Source organism: Clarias gariepinus, chromosome 6 (assembly GCF_024256425.1).
Source record: "Clarias gariepinus isolate MV-2021 ecotype Netherlands chromosome 6, CGAR_prim_01v2, whole genome shotgun sequence".
Taxonomy (NCBI): Eukaryota; Metazoa; Chordata; class Actinopteri; order Siluriformes; family Clariidae; genus Clarias; species Clarias gariepinus.
In genome coordinates, this window is record NC_071105.1 from 2,096,531 (window position 1) to 2,120,000 (window position 23,470).

Below are 23,470 nucleotides of genomic sequence, written 5' to 3' on the forward strand. Positions count from 1 at the left end.
TTGTTTGATTTAAAATGGAAGTCTAAGGGCAGATGCTAGCAATAAAATGTTTATAACAGTCTATAATAAAAGTTACATTTTAGCAACTTTTCAACATCTACAAACCTCTCAAGTTATGATGTTAGCTAGCTAATACGTTACCATGGCGACAACATCTGTTAATCTACAAACCTCTCAACTCCTGGTATGTTAGCTAGCTAATATGTTACCATGGCGACAACATCTGCTAATATACAATCTTCTCAACTCCTGGTATGTTAGCTAGCTAATATGTTACCATGGCGACAACATCTGCTAATCTACAATCTTCTCAAGTCCTGATATGTTAGCTAGCTAAATCGTTACCATGGCGACAACATCTGTTAACCTACAGACCTCTCAAGTCCTGATATGTTAGCTAGCTAAATTGTTACCATGGCGACAACTGTTAACCTACAAACCTCTCAAATCCTGATGTTAGCTAGTACGTTACCATGGCGACATGTGATAACCTACAAACCTCTCAAATCCTGATATGTTAGCTAGCTAATACACTACCTAGGTGATAACATCTGTTAACCTACAAACCTCACAAGTCTAGGTGTTAGCTAGCTAATACGCTATCATGGCCAAACATCTGTTAACCTACAAAGCTAGCTAACTCTAAATAACCGATCAACATTTAACACCGACTAGCATACTCTCCTGTCTGATCATTTAGCATTAGACAGTGAGTATAACCATGCAAACGACTTGTTGTGAATTACAAACCTGTAAGGTCGTGTTATATATATATTAGCTAGCTAAATGTAAACTTTTTTGCTAATATGAAAAAGGGGGAAAAAAACATTATAGCTGTTAGCTTAATAAATGTAACTATGGGAATGAGCTTAATTAGTGAATGAACTGAACAGATAATGCTGTATTAGCTAGCTAAAGGTAAACATAGGAACATTTTTTTGCTAATCCACTCTTGCTAATGGTTTCTACTGAAGAGCTATTTGTAGTGATATATGATCCTGTACTTTACATAGATCGCTTATGCTTGTGTTAGGTTGCCTTATATTAGCTCGCTAATTGTAACCATGGCAACATTTCTGGCTAAGAACTAATGTTGGCCAGATGTACAAAAAGATATTACTTATAAATATATATTTTAATTTAGAGCTTAAACATGATTACATGGACACAGGCCCTGAAGGGACACAAGGAGGAAAAAAACGTAAAAATAACACTGAAAGGTTTTGTCTAAATTGGACAAAACTTGACCCTCCATCAGATAGGTGCGAGTGCGAGTGCATCGACGCGTTGGTTTGTCCTTAAAAGATGTCTTTTAAAGTAAGCTTCGTTTTTGTTGAATTATTTCTTAGTTAATTTTAAGAATTTTAACTCATGACAGGTCGGGTTCTTTATACTTCCTAAAGACTTTGTTTTCTGACAAGCCCCGCCTCCTGCATTATGATTCGCTACATTATTTCAGTCTCATCTATGATTGATTAGATCCTCACTGAGGGCGAAATGCGAGCCAATCCTAGAGCACTTAGCAGTGTTTTAGTGCAGTTCAGAAACATTTGATTTATGAATATTTATTTATTATTAAATCTCCTCGTCAGAGTCGTTATGTTTAAATCTATATTCTAAGTAAGACTGTCACTAATTACCAGGAACATTTTGCTGTATTGTAAGCACACACGAGTGACCCTCAAAGTTTTGAGATCTTATTTAACGTAAAAAGGTCCACATATCTTTTTTTTCTTTACAATCACGTCCCTTTTTAGCAGTCTCGTATAAACGTGCGGTCCAAAATTCTAGTTTAGGAAAATCCAACCTTAAAGTCTCGCTCTCTGTGCGTGTGTATATATATATATATATATAAAGAATGAATCTAGGAGAATTCAAATCCAGGTTTTGAGGCATTCATGTGTCATCTAAACCTTTACACACAATAATACAGAAGTTCTGTCTGTGAACTATTTCCTGTTTTGTTCCTACACACACTTTTAACAGAGCTTGTGAAAGTTTAAGAAAATGTTCTTAGAAAAAAGAAAAACATCTGCCCCTTGACTTGTATTATAAGGAAGTTTTTCCTTTTCTTTTCCTTTTCCTTCTTTGCTCAGTGTAGGGACGAGGATTTAAACTCCTGTCCAAATTTCACACACACACACACACACACACACACACACACACACATGCGAGACAGTGAAGCGAAATCAGTGTGACGAGTAAAAAAAACGCCGGAGTTTCCCTTTAATAGGCTTTAAAGGTTTTTCCTGCTCCTCCTTTCTGTCTCTCTCTCTCTCTCTCTCTTGTTCTGTCTCTCTCTCTCTTTCTGTCTCTCTCTCTCTCGTTCTGTCTCTCTCTCTCTCGTTCTGTCTCTCTCTCTCTCTCTCTTGTTCTGTCTCTCTCTCTCTTTCTGTCTCTCTCTCTCTCGTTCTGTCTCTCTCTCTCTCGTTCTGTCTCTCTCTCTCTCTCGTTGGTAAATGAAACAGAATGTAACGTTCCTGCGTCTCCTATCGTCAGTGTTTTTAATCATCTGTTTCTATCCTGTTTTGTTATAGAACGTTATAAAGCTGTTAGAACCGCTCCCTGAGTTAGAATTCACTGGTCGTTATGAAGTCACGGCATAAGAGAATGAGGTAGCGTAACGAGGACAGTCTGGCACGAGGCACTCGCGGCTCTGCGATGCGTTCAGAGACGGACTTTCACTCTCCGCTTTTACATAGTCGTCATTTCATATAGCTCGGGGCATCTTTTTGTTCCTACAGCCAATGCAGGAGGATGCCTCCTGTGTGTGTGTGTGTGTGTGTGTGTGTGTGTGTGTGTGTGTGTGTGTGTGTGTGTGTGACAAGGGAAGAGGGCGTGGTGGTCAGGTCGGCGTGGTGATGGCAGGCTGAGGCTGCTCGGTCGTCTAGGCTCAGGGTCGATGGCAGAATGTTTCATCGTTTTTTTATTAAAAATTATATTAAGAAGGCTCAGTGCATTCGAAAAACATGGAGACTGAGCGTGTGTGTGTGTGTGTGTGTGTGTGTGTGTGTGTGTATAGCAGGACCGTTAAGCACTTATCTATTTACTATGTATATTGATATTTCTGTCTGGGCGTGGCAGACTCAGCTTAGCCTCTGTGTGTGTGTGTGTGTGTGTGTGTGTGTGTGTGTGTGTGTGTGTAAGATAAAAAGTGATAATAACCCAGTTCAGAGTCGTTTGCAAAATATAGTTTAGTCCGGGCACTTAAAACAATGAACGTTCACCTTTTGATTCATGAATGTTGGTTTAACTAAATTAACTTTTTTTTTTTTTCGGTCGTGTTTAAACGTGGGGCTGCACAGATCATTATATCCTTTTTGTGTTTGAAATCTTAGCCCTGGTTTATTAAAGATGACTGTTAACTCGCTGTTTAACCATTTCTTATCGGTTCTGGTGTATTAATGCTGCGTTCACTCGCTACTCAATTGTTTGTGATTTTATTTTGTTTGTGCGAAAAAAATGTCTGTATAGTGGCTAAAGTCTAATCATATGTGTGGCGTAATGAGCCATGATTTAAGAACGATTTTCATTAAAAACAAAATAAATTATTGAACGTCAATTTTAAAAAATCACGCAAATTTTTTTGTCCATCGTTTAAAAAAAAAAAAACTTTTTTATAAGTATCACTCTCATAATTATTCTTTATTCTTCAGTTTGTAATCAAATTTAAACTTTAAACTCTCAGGCGTTAACTCTCTGTATTTACACTTGTTCTTGAACGGAGCATTAATCACGAGTTTACCCTTTTTATGTTTTAACATATTAATTGAACATGTCGACCGATCACAGCGCGCTCTCTAGACTTTAAGCACTTTCACTGGACCACAAAGATAGGGATCTGATTAGTGAATAACAAATAGATTCACACTTCATTAACACAAATAATTAACGCTTATAAACGCAGATGAAGAGAAGATGATGCGGATTTCGTCACAATTATGTTTGCGTAATCTTATTTTTATATACTCGTTAAACCGAGCCAGCTTACAAAATATTAAAACAAACAAAAAAGATTTTCAAGTTTACAGGGTCACACCGCCGGAGCACTTTCAACCGTTCCAGCCAATCAGCAGTCAGGAAAAGGGTTTCGTCCTTAAATTGAGTTTTAAATGTGTTAAATCGAAGATTCTTTCAAACACTTTTTGCATAAAAATATATTTATATTTTCTAAACTTTTCAGATATATTTTTAACCCGACGCTACACTCACACACAGCATGTTTTATTTTATCAGAAAGGAAATTTGATGCAATAATCTGTAGAACCAAATGTGTCAGATCCACATTCTCCACTAGAGGGCGCTGAATTAATACTTTTTAAAGAGAAAATCAGACCCAGTTCCTCATCCAGGGGTCTAGTGTTCTGCTTTTGGTTTTACGTAGTAAATAATTTTATATCCTAAGAGTGTAGAATAATGAAGTGTGTAAAGAAAAAAGCATTTTCTGTCAGTTTTAATTTAAAAAAGTGCAATAAAATTATGATTAAATTGGCGGAATAATTATCGGTCAGTACTCAGGGTTAATGTAAAACATGCTAATGCTCACTTTAGCCCTGTACTGTGCAGCCCTCGCTATAGCCCACGCCTCGGTTATTGCTCAATTTGAAGGTGTGTGTGTGTATGTGTGTGTGTGTGTGTGTGTGTGTGTGTGTGTGTGTCGATGTGGAGGAATGTTTATGTTTAAGGGATTAATTTATTAGTAATCACCTCATTTTATCAAACATTAAACGAAGAGTCCAGTGTTTTGTGCTTCTTTTTTTTAATCCTAATCTCTCTACACTCTGTTCATTCACGCTCTGTTCCGATTGTGCTGCGTTAGCTAGCTAAGTGTAAATACTGTCCAGATTGTGTTGTTTTGCCTAGCTAAAGATAAACATCAGTCACTTTTGCTAATCCGTTTTATTCTAATCTGTTCTTAACGTGGTGATTAGCAAAGTGTAACCGAACCTTTTTTAAATTTATATTTTAAATCGTATAATAACTGTAGCTAGCGCATTTTTACAGTCCGTACTTTTAAAATTTCGTGGCCTGACGCGTAAATGTAAATAGCGGAACGGTTTTCTTTCGTCCGTAAACTAGTCCTGTCGTGCTGGAAAACCTAGCTCAGTGTAAACACCGCAACTGATATTTATAACCAGCAAACTATTCAACTGTTCAGCGTTAGCTGGCTAAGTGTGTAAACAAAGTGCAGACGAATTGTTTGAAGTATAGTTGTCTGTAACCATAGCAACATAAGGGTTGTAGAACTGTATGCTTAGCCTCTGTGTGCGCGGTACCTGAAAACTGTATTCAGGCCAAATTCACTAAGGGAAATGTCGATCGTTTGGTAAACTTTACATTTTAAAGAAATTCCGTCTGTTAAACAATAAAATTCTTATCTTGTTTTCATCTTCAAGTATTCTAAATGCGTTTGTCGTACATAGGATTTTATATTTTATAGTGAAATGTACTTACACACACACACACACAAGTTAAGAGAGAGATTAGGATTTAAAGAAACAGCCCTGGAGTGCTACTTTAACTCTGTGTTTTTTTCTCCTCTGGTGTTTTCGTCGTCTGAACGCTGCTGCTTTCTGGCTGGAGTTTAATGTTTTTCACTTGAACTGGAAATTTAAAACATTACAGCAGGATTTTCTTTTTACAGTGAATGTTCAGTCTCTTTTTTTGAATTAATTTTCAATTTTTACATTTTCTTGTTTCGGGAATTTTCAGTAAAAAAAAACAAAAAAAAACAAAACACAAACAAACAAACAACACTACACCAGCATCTGCTCATAAACACCAGGCTACTACGCAAAAATGTATAGCGACGATGATGATGATGATGATGATGATGATGGAAACGAGGTGGTTTTTGATATCAATGTTGGTCTTTTTCTCTCTCTTTCTTTCTTCTTTTTTTTTTGGTTTGAGTCCAAAGTGTAACCATGACAAACTACCTCACTCGGCTACAGACGCATGTGATTTGTTTGTATTTTTTATGATCGGTGTTTGTATTTATTGCGGCGCCGTGGCTCACATACGGCCGACTCGAGTACCTCAGACTTTAATGTGTTTCCCACAGCGCAGCAGACTCGCCTTAACATTACAGCTTTTATTATTATTATTATTATATTGGATTTTTTTTTCCAAAATCTTACGCTTTCTCTCCGGTCAGACATTTAACACAGAGCTACAGTCGTGTGGGTCAAAGACGAAAAATATAGGAAACGTCACGACCTCGTTCTGCTTTAACGAGGGGAATTTGTTGACTCAGACTTGTTTATCGTGGAACAGATTAAATAGAAAAGAGGGGGAAATGGTTAAAAAAAGTTAAAGTGTTCTAATAATTAACACTAACAGCAATGTATATGTGAATATACATATACATATATATATATGTATATGTATAAATAAATAATTCAATAGATAAATATTTTACTGTTAGTCAGGAAAATAATAAATAGAAAAATGACCTAAAACTTAACTACACTTACAATAAAAGTACAAATTTATTCTTGATAGATTTTTTTTATTTAAAGTTTTTTCACCTAATTACTATATATAATGTATATAATACTTGATATAATATATATGTATATTCCACACATTTAGTGTTAATTATTAGAACACAGTATACATTCAATTGTTCGATCTAAGTTGCAATTAAAGTAAAAACTTTTGTTGATAAATTTTTTTAGCCTTTAGATTTTTTTATTTCTTTGTGAAATATTTGTATTTTAAATGATTAAAATTGATTAAATACAATGTTTTTAGTACAGTATAAATACAAATTTATTTTATGAAAAATGTAAGTTTTTTCTCAGTTTATTTAATTTTTTAAAAATATATTTCAATTTCGTCTTTGACCCACGCGCTCAGAGAAAGCTGTAGTGGGCGTGGTCACTCCTGTGACTGACAGTGTTCAGTAGCTGCTGGGATTGGTTGGCCCCTCTTCAGGCCCCGCCCCCTCTCAATTCTGACTGTAAGTTGGATTTATTGCTGCTTTACAGAAACATTTACTAAAAAAAAATCTAATAAATAAATAAAAATCACACACGAACATGATCACCTCACGAGTCGCCCTCATTTCCCCTCTTAGCTGCAAACCTGTCGTCGAACTTTCACTGAGAAACTCATCTAATATCAACGCAAACACCTCAGTCTGTACTGTCTTTATGTTTATACTGGACACACACATACGCACTCATATATACACACACAAACACACTCATCCACACAGCTGCTAAAGTGTCAGTGCCTCCGATCAGATCAGGTTATAATGACAGGTTCGCTCTTAAAAGGGGAAAAACAGACTCACTCTTTGTTGTTTCTGAGTTTTTATTCAAATTTTATTCTTTTGGGGGGGGCTTTTTGATCCTTACGGGACACCGTAGGGAAGCTGTCTGTGTTTCCAGGTTCAACAGTCGCATGCCTTCACACCAGGACCTCAGTTTATCATTAAAAATCAAACTGTAAATCAGAAATTTAAAAGATGTTATTTCTTTTTTTTTCTTTCATTAGATATTGATTTTATGTAATGTTTTGTTTAATGTTTTACAAATCAAACAATAAATAACAATGTATATGATGAAATCTGTGTGTGGGTTTTTATTGTTGTTTGTTAATTATCAGTGATTTAAATGATTATTTTGTAATTTATAAATTTCAATCCTGATAAACCAAATGATAACATTCTGTTTTTGTTTACCTGTATTATTCTGGGCAGATAAAAGATGCAATAAGTGATTTTGACAGTTTAAAAAACATCAGTCCACATATAGCCACGCCCCCAAAATATCTTAATTCAAAATATATTCTTATGATAGGTTTATGTTTTCGAAGTCCCTTTTATCTAGTGTTCCTTGTCGTTTTTATTGGTAATACGATATTAACAATCAACTACAAAATATCATAACTAGGAGTTTCTACTTTTTCCGTAAAAGAAAAGAAAAAATGAAAAAGAAAATAATTATAAATAAATCATAATAATATATGAGTATAGTTGTTTGTGATTTTTACTTTAATTTGTGGATTAGTTTTAATAAATATACCTTTTTCTGATGGACTTTTTTTTTCAATTTCATTATTCTAGCTTTGTCTTTTAAAGTTCCTTTTAGCTAAGGTTTCTTCATTGTTTATATTGAAAATGTGATAATACGTGTTTCTACTAGTTAACAGTAAATAATAATAAAAAATAATTAAATTACCTTGTATGCCTAATATATATATATATATATATATATATATATATATATATATACATACATATAATAATATATAATATTATATATATATATATATATATATATATATATATATATATTTATATATATACACTCAACAAAAATATAAACGCAATACCTTGCGTGGGCAGTATAAGGTACACCTGTGCACTACTCATGATGTCAGATCAGCATCTTGATGTGGCACACCTGTGAGGTGGGATGGATTATCTCAGCAAAGCAGAAGTGCTCACTATCACACATTTAGGCTGATTTGTGAACAATGTTTGAGAGAAATGGTAATATTGTGTATCTGGAGTGAATTTTAGATCTTTAAGTCCATCTTATGAAAAATCGGAGCAGAAACAAAGGTGTTGCGTTTATATTTTTGTTAAGTGTATATATACAACAAATATATTTCTTAATATTTTGTGATAATTCTTAGAATATAAACTTATATATTTATATTGTATTTGCAATTAAAGTACAAAATCTGTATCCAAATGTCTGTGTATTACACAGTTACGTATATGTCACAGTTACACTACACAGTTACATGTCACAGTTACACTACACAGTTATATGTAACAGTTACAGTACACAGTTACATGTCACAGTTACACTACACAGTTATATGTAACAGTTACAGCACACAGTTATATGTAACAGTTACAGTACACAGTTACACTACACAGTTACAGTACACAGTTATATGTTACACTACACAGTTACACGTCACAGTTACAATACACAGTTATATGTTACAGTACACAGTTACACTACACAGTTATATGTTACAGTACACAGTTACATGTCCCAGTTACACTACACAGTTATATGTTACTGTACACAGTTACATGTCACTGTTACATGTCACGGTTACACTACACAGTTACACTACACAGTTATATGTCACAGTTACACTACACAGTTATATGTTACACTACACAGTTACATGTCACAGTTACACTACACAGTTATATGTTACTGTACACAGTTACATGTCACAGTTACACTAAACAGTTATATGTCACAGTTACACTACACAGTTATATGTTACACTACACAGTTACATGTCACAGTTACACTACACAGTTATATGTAACAGTACACAGTTACACTACACAGTTACATGTCACAGTTACACTACACAGTTATATGAAACAGTACACAGTTACACTACACAATTACATGTCACAGTTACACTACACAGTTACATGTAACAGTTACACTACACAGTTATATGTTACAGTACAAAGTTACACTACACAGTTACATGTTACTGTTACACTACATAGTTACACTTCACAGTTATATGTAACGATACACAGTTACATGTAACAGTTACACTACACAGTTATATGTCACATTTACACTACACCGTTATATGTTACACTACACAGTTACATGTCACAGTTACACTACACAGTTATATGTAACAGTACACAGTTACAGTACACAATTACATGTCACAGTTACACTACACAGTTATATGTAACAGTACACAGTTACACTACACAGTTACATGTTACTGTTACACTACATAGTTACACTACACAGTTATATGTAACAGTACACAGTTACACTACACAATTACATGTCACAGTTACACTACACAGTTATATGTTACAGTACACAGTTACACTACACAGTTACATGTTACTGTTACACTACATAGTTACACTACACAGTTATATGTAACAGTACACAGTTACAGTACACAATTACATGTCACAGTTACACTACACAGTTATATGTAACAGTACACAGTTACACTACACAGTTACATGTTACTGTTACACTACATAGTTACACTACACAGTTATATGTAACAGTACACAGTTACACTACACAATTACATGTCACAGTTACACTACACAGTTATATGTTACAGTACACAGTTACATTACACAGTTACATGTTACTGTTACACTACATAGTTACACTACACAGTTATATGTAACAGTACACAGTTACACTACACAATTACATGTCACAGTTACACTACACAGTTACATGTAACAGTTACACTACACAGTTATATGTTACAGTACACAGTTACACTACACAGTTATATGTTACTGTTACACTACATAGTTACACTACACAGTTACACTACATGATTAATATAACACACATGAGCTTGCAGTGAAAGTGAGCAGGAAGTAAAAATGTCAGCAAGTCATGTAATGAGGCCAGAGGTGCAATTTACTGAAATAAACACCACAGAACATATCTGCTCTGTGGTATGCAAACTCTCTCTCTGTGTGTGTGTGTGTGTGTGTGTGTGTGTGTGTGTGTGTGTGTGTTTTTGACCGTATTTAAACTCCCACAGCTCACACTCTTTTTCCTGATCTTGGACCTGATTGCAACAGATTGAAGAAGTGAAGTCAGGTAAGAAATATCACTTCAACCATAAAATCATAAGACATTCAATTATCTTTTCTTATTTTTATTAACTGCATTATTTTTATTACTATTATTATTATTATTATTATTATTGTTATTATTATTATTTTCCATATTTATTGTTTAATACAAATAAAAATCACAATTTCAAAGCACCTTTAAGGTCAATTTAAACGTATGTACTGTGCTATAATAGAAACATCACCATATAAATGTTTTTTAATAGTAGATGTTGAGTAAATCTGTGAAAACATAAATTTCTGGTTCAGTTGGACAATAATCATGCTCATTTTACTCATTTATTTCTAGACAGTAGCATAATTATTTTTAGATAGATAATATAACAATATATAGAAAATATATAACAATAAAAGAACTATGGGAATTTATTGAAAGAAAAAGGAAAGGCTAAAAGTCCAGTGCTAAATTTGCTATAAAAGTCTGAGTGGAATTAAATAATAATTTCAAGAGGTCCAAATTACTATTTATTTTTATTTTAATTAAAGTTCTCACTAAAATAGTTTCCTGTCGCAGTTCTGTCATGTGAGAGAATTAATAAGAATTAGCATTGCTGCCAAGTTTGCAAGTTAAAAAAAGCACTTGTTGTTTTATAGCTAACGCTTTTTATTATTAGCTTTGGGCTCAAATACATCACAAGTACATATATAACTATTTGTAGTTTATCAGTTGCACTTCATTAAAAGTTTTTTTAATGTTCTATGGAAAGCCAGGCTGAAATTTCCCAGGTTTATACTTAAAGTTTCCACATGGTAAAGTCAGCAGTAAAGTATTTCTCCAGGTGGTAACTACTGTGTAACAAAAACACTTAGAGTTTACAACTTACATTTTTATTGACAAAAATCCAATAATTTTGTAAGAGTGCATGTATTCTCCTCGTGCTCCTGAGGGTGTTTACACGTCTATAAACTACCTGATTTAAACCTCGAGCTGATCGATTTTACACCATATAATTGCTGTTTATTACTGCACTTTTATATCATGCTTCAGACTTTACACGTGATCAACTTGCACACTTTTGGGCAAAAAAAAACAGGTTTGACTTGTGCAAATATTTGCACATAACTTTATATAAAACTGATAAATGAGGCCATATTTGGGTCTTAAAAATGCTCCTATTACTCAGATCAATATGGTTACCCAACCTCGCTGTGGTAAAACTCACCAAGGTGGGGTCGTCCATCACTGGTGTTTTTCCAAATTTACACAACTTGGGTTAATTTGACCTGGTTATTTTAATACTGTTACTCTAAAACATGATTTTTTAACTTTTTTAGGCAAACGACCAGAAATATAAAACATATATGAATAATTTTATATTTATAGTTTAGAACTACTTTAACATGTGAATATTTTATTAATATCAGTGTCATGTGTATGTGTAATATTCAATTAGTGACCAGTTTATGAAATGTTCAGCACAGAGATGTTAAACACACTGACGGGTTTCTGCCTCTCTTGAAACTTTTCTGTCCGTGGCATAATTGTTGTCATGAGCTGCATTTTTAAATAGAAAACCTTGACCTTACATTTAAAAGTGCTTATCCAGACGATTGGTACGCAATTCTAAGTTTTCATTAGGTTTTATAGGGACATGAGAAGAATCAATAATTCAAACACTATAGGAAGCATGGTTAGTGTTAGTGTTTAATATGAGTCTACTATAGCACCAACACTAAGACTTTTGTTCTTGCTACACACCAAAGACATTTGGATTTAAGATCAAGAGTTATCAAAAATACTGGAACACACCTGGACTGTTCCCCAGGTGTGTGACGTTGGACTGATGGCGCTAGGTGCTGATTTTGGAGCAAACAATATGGAAACTTTCATTGTCTGAACTCTGAGTTTTCAATCATGACCTCATTAATGCGATGTTTTCATAACACAAGTCTTATAAAAAAAAACATTTCCAGGTATGTTAGCACTATTTTTTCTTTATGCACAAATGAAACTTTTGTAACTGGTGTGAATACTGTGGAACTTTGATAAAAGTGTAACTTTTGATAAATTGTTTTGCATTACTCAAATCCTGAGCTTTCTTAGGGTATCTTGTGTTACCGTATCATTCACTATTTGATGCTTAAAAAATGATACACTGGAAGTGTACACTCATCAAAAGGGGGAGTATATATGGGTCGGTGAGGTTGAACAGTTTATACCTGTAAATGTCAACCCAATGTCTGGTTGTGTATACACTTCACCGATCTCTAAAAGACGTGCTAGTGAGATGCTTGCATTCAGAACAACAATATAAACCACTTTTCCATAATTACAGTACAATTTACACTACATTTACATTTGAGCATTTGGCAGATGCTCTTATCCAGAGCGACTTACATTTATTTTTAAATCTCATTACACATCTGAGCAGTTGAGGGTTAAGGGCCGCGCTCAAGGGCCCAACATTGGCAACTTGGTGGTCGTGGGGTTTGAACCTGGGATCTTCCGAACCGTGGTCCAATGCCTTAACCACTGAGCTACCCCTGACACACACTATGAAGCTCAATTTCATATTTAAAATTTTCTAACTAAAGAATGAATCAAATGTACATTTATAACACTGTTATAAAACAAAATGTACTGTACACCCCTAGATTCTCCATTTCTAAGTGCAGTAAATGTACTATTCACATTTTTTTATCCGTTGAGACATAATGAGACCTGGAGCTTGTTATATAAGATCTATAAGATGGCATAAGTCTTTAAAAGTTCAGCATTGTTTTATAAAAGAACATACTCACAAATCTAATTAACAAATTGTTATGAAAATCTTATATAGGACCACAAATTCTCGGGTATAACAGAACTTCTCAGATGTTTAGACCACAGCAATCAGCAACAAGTACATTAAAAATTTAATAAAATATGACACGTACACTACTAGTCATACCTAATGAGCTTTTTGTGTCAGAAAACCCAATGCTACAGTTTTACACTAACACTGAAGACTCCTTCCATGAATGTTAAATAAGCGTATCTTTTTTTTTATTTGTTAATACACCTTGCAAACGTCTATCTGTTACTTTAGAAATGATAGCGTACGTGAGAGTGATATTGTACTGTTTACTATAACCCTGTGAACACGTGTGTGTAAGGCGTCTTTTATTATGCACACAGTGCAGGAGCTCAGTATTGGTAATGGGTAACACTAATGCTGATCAGTTCTGAGTTTGCCATTGGTGCTAAAGACACTTAACGAACATGAAATTATGAAGCTGTTAGTAACTTACACATTTTTTTTAAGTCATACTGTTGACATGCATCATTACATCATCAGCTGAGATTGATTGTTCCCGCGCTGAGGTTAACACGACCGCAGGTGTTATATAAATAAGGCGTGACTCCTATAGCTGCGCTGAACAGCGGGAATGAACCAAATACGCTAAATAGTCTGTGTGCGCCATTTAAACTTCTAATGAGATCATAAACATATGTACAGAAAAATACCTTTAGCTGGATGAAATGATGGAAATTTGTGAGTAAAACTAATCTGACACTTTGTTTTACTTCAGTGTTGTTGAACACTGGTACAGTTTTTTAACACAGTGCCATGTGATGATACACCGCTAACCACAGAAGCCACATCACACTCAGTCAGGACTGCATCGCTAGGCTAATCTCACGTGAACAAACCACAACTTTCACTTCCGTCGGCTATATTTAGTGTGTTTACTCTTATTTTAGGAGCGTTCTTGTGAACTGACCCACATTCCTGTTTGTTTGATGGACAGGTGTGATGGCCAGTGAGGAGGTGAAGCAGAAGCTGCAGAGGTCCATTTTAAATCGTCAGAGTCTTAAACAAGCCGAGACTCAGGACCAACGGTGACGTGATTTTAAAGTCGGTAAATGAATTGAGTCTCTGTGAACTGTGTAGTTGAGTGTCTGTGTAATAAACTCCGGCGGTTGTTCTGTAGAGACATGGCCCAGATCTCTGAGCTAGACACGCAGCATCAGCATCCAAACACACCTCCATCTCAACAACATAGATGTAGGCAGCTGTGGAGAGCTGGTAAACACACACACACACACACACACACACACACACACACACACACACACACAGAGACATTCTGTCAAATGTCTTTTTATCATTATTTGGTATTTTGGTATTATTTTCAGCATCTGAAAGTGTTCTGAAACACAAACAGAGGAGATGTTCATCCAGTAGGAGGGATCCACTTCACAGTAAACAAACCACTTGACCCAACACACACACACACACACACACACGCACACACACACACACACACACACACACACACACACACACACACACACACACACACACACACCATTGATCGTTGTATCCTTTTGTTAAAAAAACAACAACTGTTTTTGTTAATCTTTTTCAATAATTCCTGATGTTTTTAAAAGTATGTGAAGTAATTGTAACACCTTAATTTACAGTGTGTGTGTGTGTGTGTGTGTGTGTGTGTGTGTGTCTGTGTCTGTGTCTGTGTGTGTGTGTACTGTATGTTTAATGTCAGACTCATCCTATAGCAGCAGTAGCTGGCAGTGCTTTCCACCTTCAGATCAGTCTGATCAATCATCACAGCAGTCGGACCACAGCATCCAACTGTACCATCAGGTGTCTGTCTGATCTTCACTCAGTGTCTGTCCTTCGTCTCACACTCGTCTGATCTTCATTCAGTGTCTGTCCTTCGTCTCACACTCGTCTGATCTTCATTCAGTGTCTGTCCTTCGTCTCACACTCGTCTGATCTTCATTCAGTGTCTGTCCTTCGTCTCACACTCGTCTGATCTTCACTCAGTGTCTGTCCTCCACCTCACACTCGTCTAGTCTTCACTCAGTGTCTGTCCTCCACCTTACACTCGTCTGATCTTCACTCAGTGTCTGTTCTTCGTCTCACACTCGTTTGATCTTCACTCAGTGTCTGTCCTCCACCTCAAACTCGTCTGATCTTCACTCAGTGTCTGTTCTTCATCTTACACTCGTCTGATCTTTACTCTGTGTCTGTCCTCCACCTCACACTCGTCTGATCTTCACTCAGTGTCTGCTCTTCGTCTCACACTCGTCTGATCTTTACTCAGTGTCTGTCCTTCGTCTCACACTCGTCTGATCTTTACTTAGTGTCTGTCCTTCGTCTCACACTCGTCTGATCTTTACTCAGTGTCTGTCCTTCGTCTCACACTCGTCTGATCTTTACTCAGTGTCTGTCCTTCGTCTCACACTCGTCTGATCTTTACTCAGTGTCTGCTCTTCGTCTCACACTCGTCTGATCTTTACTCAGTGTCTGCTCTTCGTCTCACACTCGTCTGATCTTCACTCAGTGTCTGTCCTTCGTCTCACACTCGTCTGATCTTTACTCAGTGTCTGCTCTTCGTCTCACACTCGTCTGATCTTCACTTAGTGTCTGTCCTTCACCTCACACTCGTCTGATCTTCACTCAGTGTCTGCTCTTCGTCTCACACTCGTCTGATCTTCACTCAGTGTCTGCTCTTCGTCTCACACTCGTCTGATCTTCACTCAGTGTCTGCTCTTCGTCTCACACTCGTCTGATCTTCATTCAGTGTCTGTTCTTTGTCTTACACTCGTCTGATCTTCATTCAGTGTCTGTTCTTTGTCTTACACTCGTCTGATCTTCATTTAGTGTCTGTCCTTCGTCTCACACTCGTCTGATCTTCATTCAGTGTCTGTCCTTCGTCTCACACTCGTCTGATCTTCACTCAGTGTCTGCTCTTCGTCTCACACTCATCTGATCTTCACTCAGTGTCTGCTCTTCGTCTCACACTCGTCTGATCTTCATTCAGTGTCTGTTCTTTGTCTTACACTCGTCTGATCTTCATTCAGTGTCTGTTCTTTGTCTTACACTCGTCTGATTTTCATTTAGTGTCTGTCCTTCGTCTCACACTCGTCTGATCTTCATTCAGTGTCTGTCCTTCGTCTCACACTCGTCTGATCTTCACTCAGTGTCTGTTCTTCGTCTCACACTCGTCTGATCTTCATTCAGTGTCTGTCCTTCGTCTCACACTCGTCTGATCTTCACTCAGTGTCTGTTCTTCGTCTCACACCTCTGACTGTGTTTATGCAATTTTGCATGATCATTTCTTCTCATGTTTCAGATGGACAGGAACCCAAACTTTATTGGGCCATTGAAGATGTGGATCCAGTCTCCTGTCTGTGTCTCACATGAAAACATGTTACGCCCCTTCATCTTTCTTCAGCACGTGTATGTGGACACAACCTTGTTCACCAGTCCTCACATGGCTCGAATGCCAGACGGTCAGTTAACCACATTTCTGTAAAAGAGAGTTAAACACCTCACAGGGTTAAACATGTTACTGTAAAATTAAACACCTCACTGTAAGTTTAAACACCTCACTGAAGAGTTAAACACCTTTGTTTAGAGTTAAACATGTTACTGTAAGATTAAACATTTTAATGTACCAGTAAACACCTCCCTGTAGAGATACACACGTTAGTGTAGAATCACACCTCACTACCTTTTGATTAGAGTTAAACACTGACAAACATATTGCTGTTGAGTTATAAATACCAGGCTGCAGGGTTAAACACCTTATTGTAGTGTGTGTGTGTGTGTGTGTATTTTCCCACGCAGTGTGTATCACCGAGCACAAGCCTTTAGTGAGGTGTCAGTCACAGCCACAGGCCATGAGAGAACAGCAGACTGGATTTCATCATCGTTACAGCTACCGAGAACCAGACAGACCATCACACACACACAGGGTAAGAGTAGCATGCAAACACACACACACACAGTAAAGGAAGTAAGTGAAGCATGCAGACATGAAAGCATTCTCTTCTGCTCATCATGGGTGTAGAGTGTTTACCTGCGTTGCCATAGCGCCATCCTCTGACCTCTCATGAACAGTGTGATTCCACAGAACCAGATGTTTTCTGTTTTCCACATCCATTCTCTGTAAACTCTACAGACTGTTGTGTGGAGAACCCCCTGAACAGCAGTTTCTGAAATACTCACCTGAGATGTTCGGTGTGAACGTTACCTGACGCTCTTCTCTATGCTGCGCTGCTGCCACCTGATTCGATGATTTTTAACCTAAAACAAAGCTTTCTCCATCACTATTAAAGTGTGTTTTCTTCTCCTTGTCATTTCCCTGTAAGATGACCGCAACAAACTTTTGCATAATCTCCTGTAAACAGCGCCGCCCAGGGGCAGACGAGAGGACAGCAGGCCAGGAAAAGGGGAACGTGAGTTTTGTGGTTGGAGATGACACCAGCTTGACTCCCCAGGAGGAGCTGTGTGAAGAACACAGGAGCACCGAGTCAAGATCTTCATCACACCTGTCTCCTAGCAACAAGGTTTACAGCTCAGCTCGTAAACAACATCCACCTGCTTCACCCAGTCGCATTTTATCATCATCATCATCATCATCATCATCATCTCTCTCTCTCTCTCTTTGTCTCTCTGTCACTTCCAGTTGCGTCACAGACCACCAGTTAGAATACACACCAGATCACATCGGCCACTGACACACACCCTCTCCTCTCCTCCTGCCTACTACCTGCATGATACGGCTGAATCCCCCTTTAACCACGCCCACAGAACAGGTGATAACAAAACGTTTACTGATGGAGAGATTATGATTATCCTGTATTTATCTTTATGTAATCCTATCATTTCTTCCTTCAGTCCCCGACTTCTTTCTTACTTTTTTTCTTTTTTCTTTCTCATCTTTGCCTTCTTGATCCATGCTTATCATTTCAATTCTTTCCATCCTCAGTCCTGTCTTTCGATCTTTCCTTTATGAATCGTGTGTGTGTTTTCAGGGCTGGCGTATGATCCTCAGATGCTGAAGCAGCAGTGTATCTGTGGTGACAGCAGCTGTGATGCTGAGCATGCTGGGAGAATTCCCAAGGTGTTTGACAGACTGCGGGAATGTGGAGTGAGTGATCAGTGTAAGGTACAGAACCCTGCGCGGTCTCACCCGCTACTCTGATGTTGTTCTTTATTATCAGTTCTGATTTATTCATTTATTTATTTATTTGTTTGTTTATTTATCTATTTAACTCATGGAAATAGGCAACATGGCAGGAATGTAACTGCATAGAACTGCACACCTTGTCTGAAAGGGGGCAGTATTGTGTCATTCATTGTCCAAAATTATTTGCTAAAAACAATCAGAGTTGTCAAGATGTGAGATTTGCTCAGTAGATAGTACCGAATTCTCCTACTCAGAGACGAGAGTTGGGCCAGATTGGCCTACAGGTGGCTCTGTATAGTGTGGAGTTTTACAATTCAGCTCATAAACTCTCAGTCCTACAACAACAGCAACAAAAACAACAGAAAATTCTCTTGCCACAGATTCAATCCTTCTCAGATTTTGGACAATGAATGACACAATACTGCCCCCTTTCAGACAAAGTGTGCATTTCTATGCAGTTACTTTCCTGCCATGTTGATTCTTTACACGTCAAGTGAAATAGATTATATTTTAATTTTGATGATTACAGCTCACGAAATTAAGAAATCCAGAAATTAGCACATTCCATTTCAAATTTGAGTAAATTACTATCCATACAGTATGAATAGACTGTATCTCTCGGTCTAGTTCAGTTCCCACATAGGTAAGACTGCTGACTTGACACCCCGAAGACGATCGTCGACCCCATCCACAGGGAGCGTTAGCCACAGAAAGTCACCTCTAAAAGATGGGACTGTTCACAGAATGCTGTATCGAAGAATATTTATGGAAAGAAGAACAGGTTAACAAGAAACAGGGATAACTACAGTCTTAATAATATTGTCAACCAAAGCTGATTCAAGAACTTAAGAGAGCTTCACAAGGAGTAGAGTGAGGCTGGAGTCAGTGCATGAAGAGCCACCATACACAGACATGTATGTAAGGACGTGGAAACTTTTTGTATTGCTAGTATTAAACCACTCCTGATCCAGAAACATCATGAGAAGCATCCTACCTAGGCTAAGGAGAAAAAGGACTGGACTGTAACTCAGTGGCCCAAAGTCCTCTTTTCAGATACATGTTAATTTTTCATTTCATTTGGAAATCAACGTCCCAAAGACCTTTGAGGAAGAGTGGAGATGCACAAAAGAATCCAAGCTGCTTGAAGTCCAGTGTAAAGTTTCATGGTCTGTGATGATTATGGTTGTCATGTCATCTGCTGGTGCTGGTCCACTGCATTCTATCAAGTCCAAAGTCAACACAGTGCCAGGAGGTTTTAGAGCACTTTGTACATGCTTCTGCCTGCTGACAAGAGTTATCAAGATGCTGATTTTCCTTCTCCAGCAGGATGTACCACCTGCCCACAGCGCCAAAACTACCACTGACTGGTGTACTGACCGCGATATTACTGTGCTCGATCGGCCAGCCTACTCACCTGACCCAAACCCTATAGAGAATTTCTGGAGTATTGTTAAGAGTAAGATGAGAAACACCCGATTGAACAAAACACTCAGTAATGCCTCAGCAGCGCCACAGACTGGTCACCTTCATGCCATTCTGCACCGATGCAGTAAAATGTGATAAGGGACCAAGTATTGAATGCAAGTCAGTATTTTTTAACAGTTCCTCAATACTGGATTTTTGATTTTCATAATCATTAAAATTACAACATGGCGTAAAATATTTCTCTTAACGTGTAAAGAATCCAAATAATGGGAAAAAATAAAAATAGAAAATTGAATATGGAGCGAGTCTTAGTTTAAATAGCTGTTTCTTAGTAAACAGACGTGTAAGTCTGATTGAGGTGGAGTTTGGTACGCTGTGGCTCTGTACAAACCTGTAAGTAGATTTCTAATGATCAATGTTTCAGTGGATCACAGGCGGCCAGCACAGTGAGAAAGATGATCAGCTGCTTCATCAGGTCAGCTCGCTTGCTTTTAATGGAGCAAATGCTCTGAGTAACCTGCACCCTGAAGCAGTGGGGATGGCAGCAGGCTGTGTAACACAGCTCGTCCTGCTCGTCGCACAGGGTCACCTGAGGGTAAGACATGCTGAGACACACAGAGACTCACTGAGACACGTCGAAACATACAGAGACACGCTGAAACACACAGAGACATACTGAGACATACTGAGACATACTGAGACACGCTGAGACACACAGAGACATGCTAAGACACACAGAGACACACTGAGACATACTGAGATACACAGAGACACGCTGAGACATACAGAGACACGCTGAGACACACAGAGACACACAAAGACATGCTGAGACACACAGAGCCACACTGAGACATACTGAGATACACAGAGACACGCTGAGACACACAGAGACATGCTGAGACACACAGAGCCACACAGAGCCACACAGAGACATGCTGAGACACACAGAGACACGCTGAGACACACAGAGCCACAAAGAGACACACAGAGACACGGTGAGACACACAGAGCCACACAGAGACATGCGTCACACAGAGACACACAGAGACACACAGAGACACACAGAGACATACTGAGACACACAGACGAGACACACAGAGACACGCTGAGCCACACTGAGCCACACAGAGACACACAGAGACATACTGAGACACACAGAGACACGCTGAGACACACTGAGCCACACAGAGCCACACTGAGACATACTGAGATACACAGAGACACGCTGAAACACACAGAGACACACAGAGACACGCTGAGACACACAGAGACACACAGAAACATGCTGAGACACACAGAGACACGCTGATACACACAGAGACACACAGAGACATGCTGAGACACACAGAGACACACAGAGACATGCTGAGACACACAGAGACACGCTGATACACACAGAGCCACACAGTCACACACAGAGACATACTGAGACACACAGAGACACGCTGAGACACACAGAGACACGCTGAGACACACAGAGCCACAAAGAGACACACAGAGACACGGTGAGACACACAGAGACACACAGAGATGCTAAACATCCCCAGACTAAAAGATTCATCAGGTAAAATTAGTTAAGATTAAGTCCCTAAAGGTCAAACCAGTGGAGTGTAAAGACGTTACTGTTACATTCCTGCTGCTCCACCCCTAGTGCTGATGGTACCGCAGCGAGACATTAGCATGCTAACTACATCGTTTATTTTTAAACACTTTAATCTATGGTCAGGGTGAAGGAAGGCGTGTCAAGAAAATGACATGAAGAATAATTCAGTTTTTTGTTTGTTGGATTTCTGCAGTGATTTTAATCCTGAATGTGTAAATGTTTCTCTCTCACAAGAATGGTTTCGCAATCGTTCAACCACATGGACATGATGCCTCACACTCATCACCGTCTAAGTCAGTGTAAGTGCTGTAGGACACACACACACACACACACACACACACACACACACACACACACACACACATGCACTTTATCACCCCAATGATTATAATTTTTTTCGTTTCATCTCTTCAGGGTTGCTTCTAATCCAGTTGCAGTTGCTACTAAAGAGCTCCAGAAAAAACATAATAACAGAAAGATTCTAATTATTGACTGGGTGAGACACACACACACACACACACACACACACACACACACACAGTGATTAACTGTTAAATAAACATCATTCATCAAACGTTTATCAAATTTATGCATTTGACAGACACTCTTATCCAGATCGACTTACAAAAGTGCTTAAGTTTCTGGGGGGGTTAACCCAAGTACGAAAGAAACAGATAGATCCTAAGTTGACATTTAAAGATAGTTAAAGACTCGGCTGTATGGACATCTAGAAAAAGTTCATTCCACCACCTCGGTGCCAGAACAGAAAAGAGTCTAGATGAACATCTTCCTCGATCCCTAAGAGATGGTGGGACCAGACGAGCAGTGCTGGAGGATCGGAGGGATCGTTTCAGCAAACATTTATCATCCTACATCAAACTTTCATCAAACAATTAGCAGTTGTTTATCATTCATCAAATGTTCCTCAAACGTTCATCATTCATCAAACCTTCATCAAACCTTCATCGAATGTTCAGTAATCAATCGTTCATTAAATGTTACGCATATCTTCATGAAATGTTCCATTAAACATTGAAAATATTCAGATGCACCACAATCATAAATCCAACCACACATCAAACACTAACACTACTGATCAATCGCACATGATGGTGCAGCACATGGATCGAGTCTGTGCTGCAGGTCTGCTTGGTGTCTGGTGACTAGGGGGGGTTCCATCTCACCATGAAGACGGTGCAGATCAATCCCTGCTATCCGGTATCACCCAGATGAGGATGGGTTCCCTGTTGAGTCTGGTTCCTCTCAAGGTTCCTTCCTATTACCATCTCGGGGTTTTTCCCTCAGCACCCTCGTCTCGTTCATCAGAGACGATCTGATCATTCTGATGATTCACACACAATTCCTATGTAAATTAAACTGAATTGAATTAAACAGAACTCTTGTGCATGGTTTTAGGATGATCATCATTGCAAGGGAACTCAGGAAGTGTTCTACACCGACCCGAATGTTCTCCTCATCTCTCTGCATCGCGACAGCAACACCACGCCCAGCGCTGAGGCAGGACGGCCTGATCAAGTAACGCGCGTCCATTTGTTTTTAATGCATCTTTTTCTTGTGACATACTTTTATATGTGTGTGTGTGTGTGTGTGTGTGTGTGTGTGTTTGTCACCTACAGGTGGGCCAGGGTGAAGGAAAAGGTTTTAATGTCAATGTGGAATGGTCATGTGACCTGGGGCCACACATAGGGGACGCAGAATATTTGGCAGCATTTAGGTATAAGACCACGATCTGCAGCTGTTCCAGAGGTGCATGTTTGAGTGTGTATTTTCAGAGGTCAGAGGTCAGTGCTCTAACACCCCCATCTCTGTACAGGACTGTGATCAAGCCGATTGCTCAGGAGTTCCGTCCCGACCTCGTCCTC

At 38.2% G+C, this 23,470-nt stretch overlaps 1 protein-coding gene across 1 annotated transcript in view; it reads left to right on the plus strand.

The window, feature by feature from the left end:
* Nucleotides 1-10,571: 10,571 nt before the first annotated feature.
* Nucleotides 10,572-23,470, plus strand: part of hdac7b (histone deacetylase 7b) — a 16,662-nt gene continuing 3,763 nt past the window's right edge. Inside the window, exons 1-16 of the mRNA XM_053498157.1 lie at nucleotides 10,572-10,598; nucleotides 14,366-14,456; nucleotides 14,549-14,643; nucleotides 14,754-14,819; nucleotides 15,122-15,222; nucleotides 16,718-16,877; nucleotides 17,215-17,342; nucleotides 17,739-17,936; nucleotides 18,056-18,185; nucleotides 18,405-18,538; nucleotides 20,409-20,579; nucleotides 21,822-21,886; nucleotides 22,002-22,083; nucleotides 23,004-23,123; nucleotides 23,225-23,322; nucleotides 23,422-23,470. The exon at nucleotides 23,422-23,470 is cut by the window's right edge and continues 70 nt beyond it. Of these exons, the coding sequence (XP_053354132.1) occupies nucleotides 14,371-14,456; nucleotides 14,549-14,643; nucleotides 14,754-14,819; nucleotides 15,122-15,222; nucleotides 16,718-16,877; nucleotides 17,215-17,342; nucleotides 17,739-17,936; nucleotides 18,056-18,185; nucleotides 18,405-18,538; nucleotides 20,409-20,579; nucleotides 21,822-21,886; nucleotides 22,002-22,083; nucleotides 23,004-23,123; nucleotides 23,225-23,322; nucleotides 23,422-23,470 (1,683 nt within the window). The 5' untranslated portion in view covers nucleotides 10,572-10,598; nucleotides 14,366-14,370. The remainder of the gene's footprint in view (nucleotides 10,599-14,365; nucleotides 14,457-14,548; nucleotides 14,644-14,753; nucleotides 14,820-15,121; nucleotides 15,223-16,717; nucleotides 16,878-17,214; nucleotides 17,343-17,738; nucleotides 17,937-18,055; nucleotides 18,186-18,404; nucleotides 18,539-20,408; nucleotides 20,580-21,821; nucleotides 21,887-22,001; nucleotides 22,084-23,003; nucleotides 23,124-23,224; nucleotides 23,323-23,421) is intronic.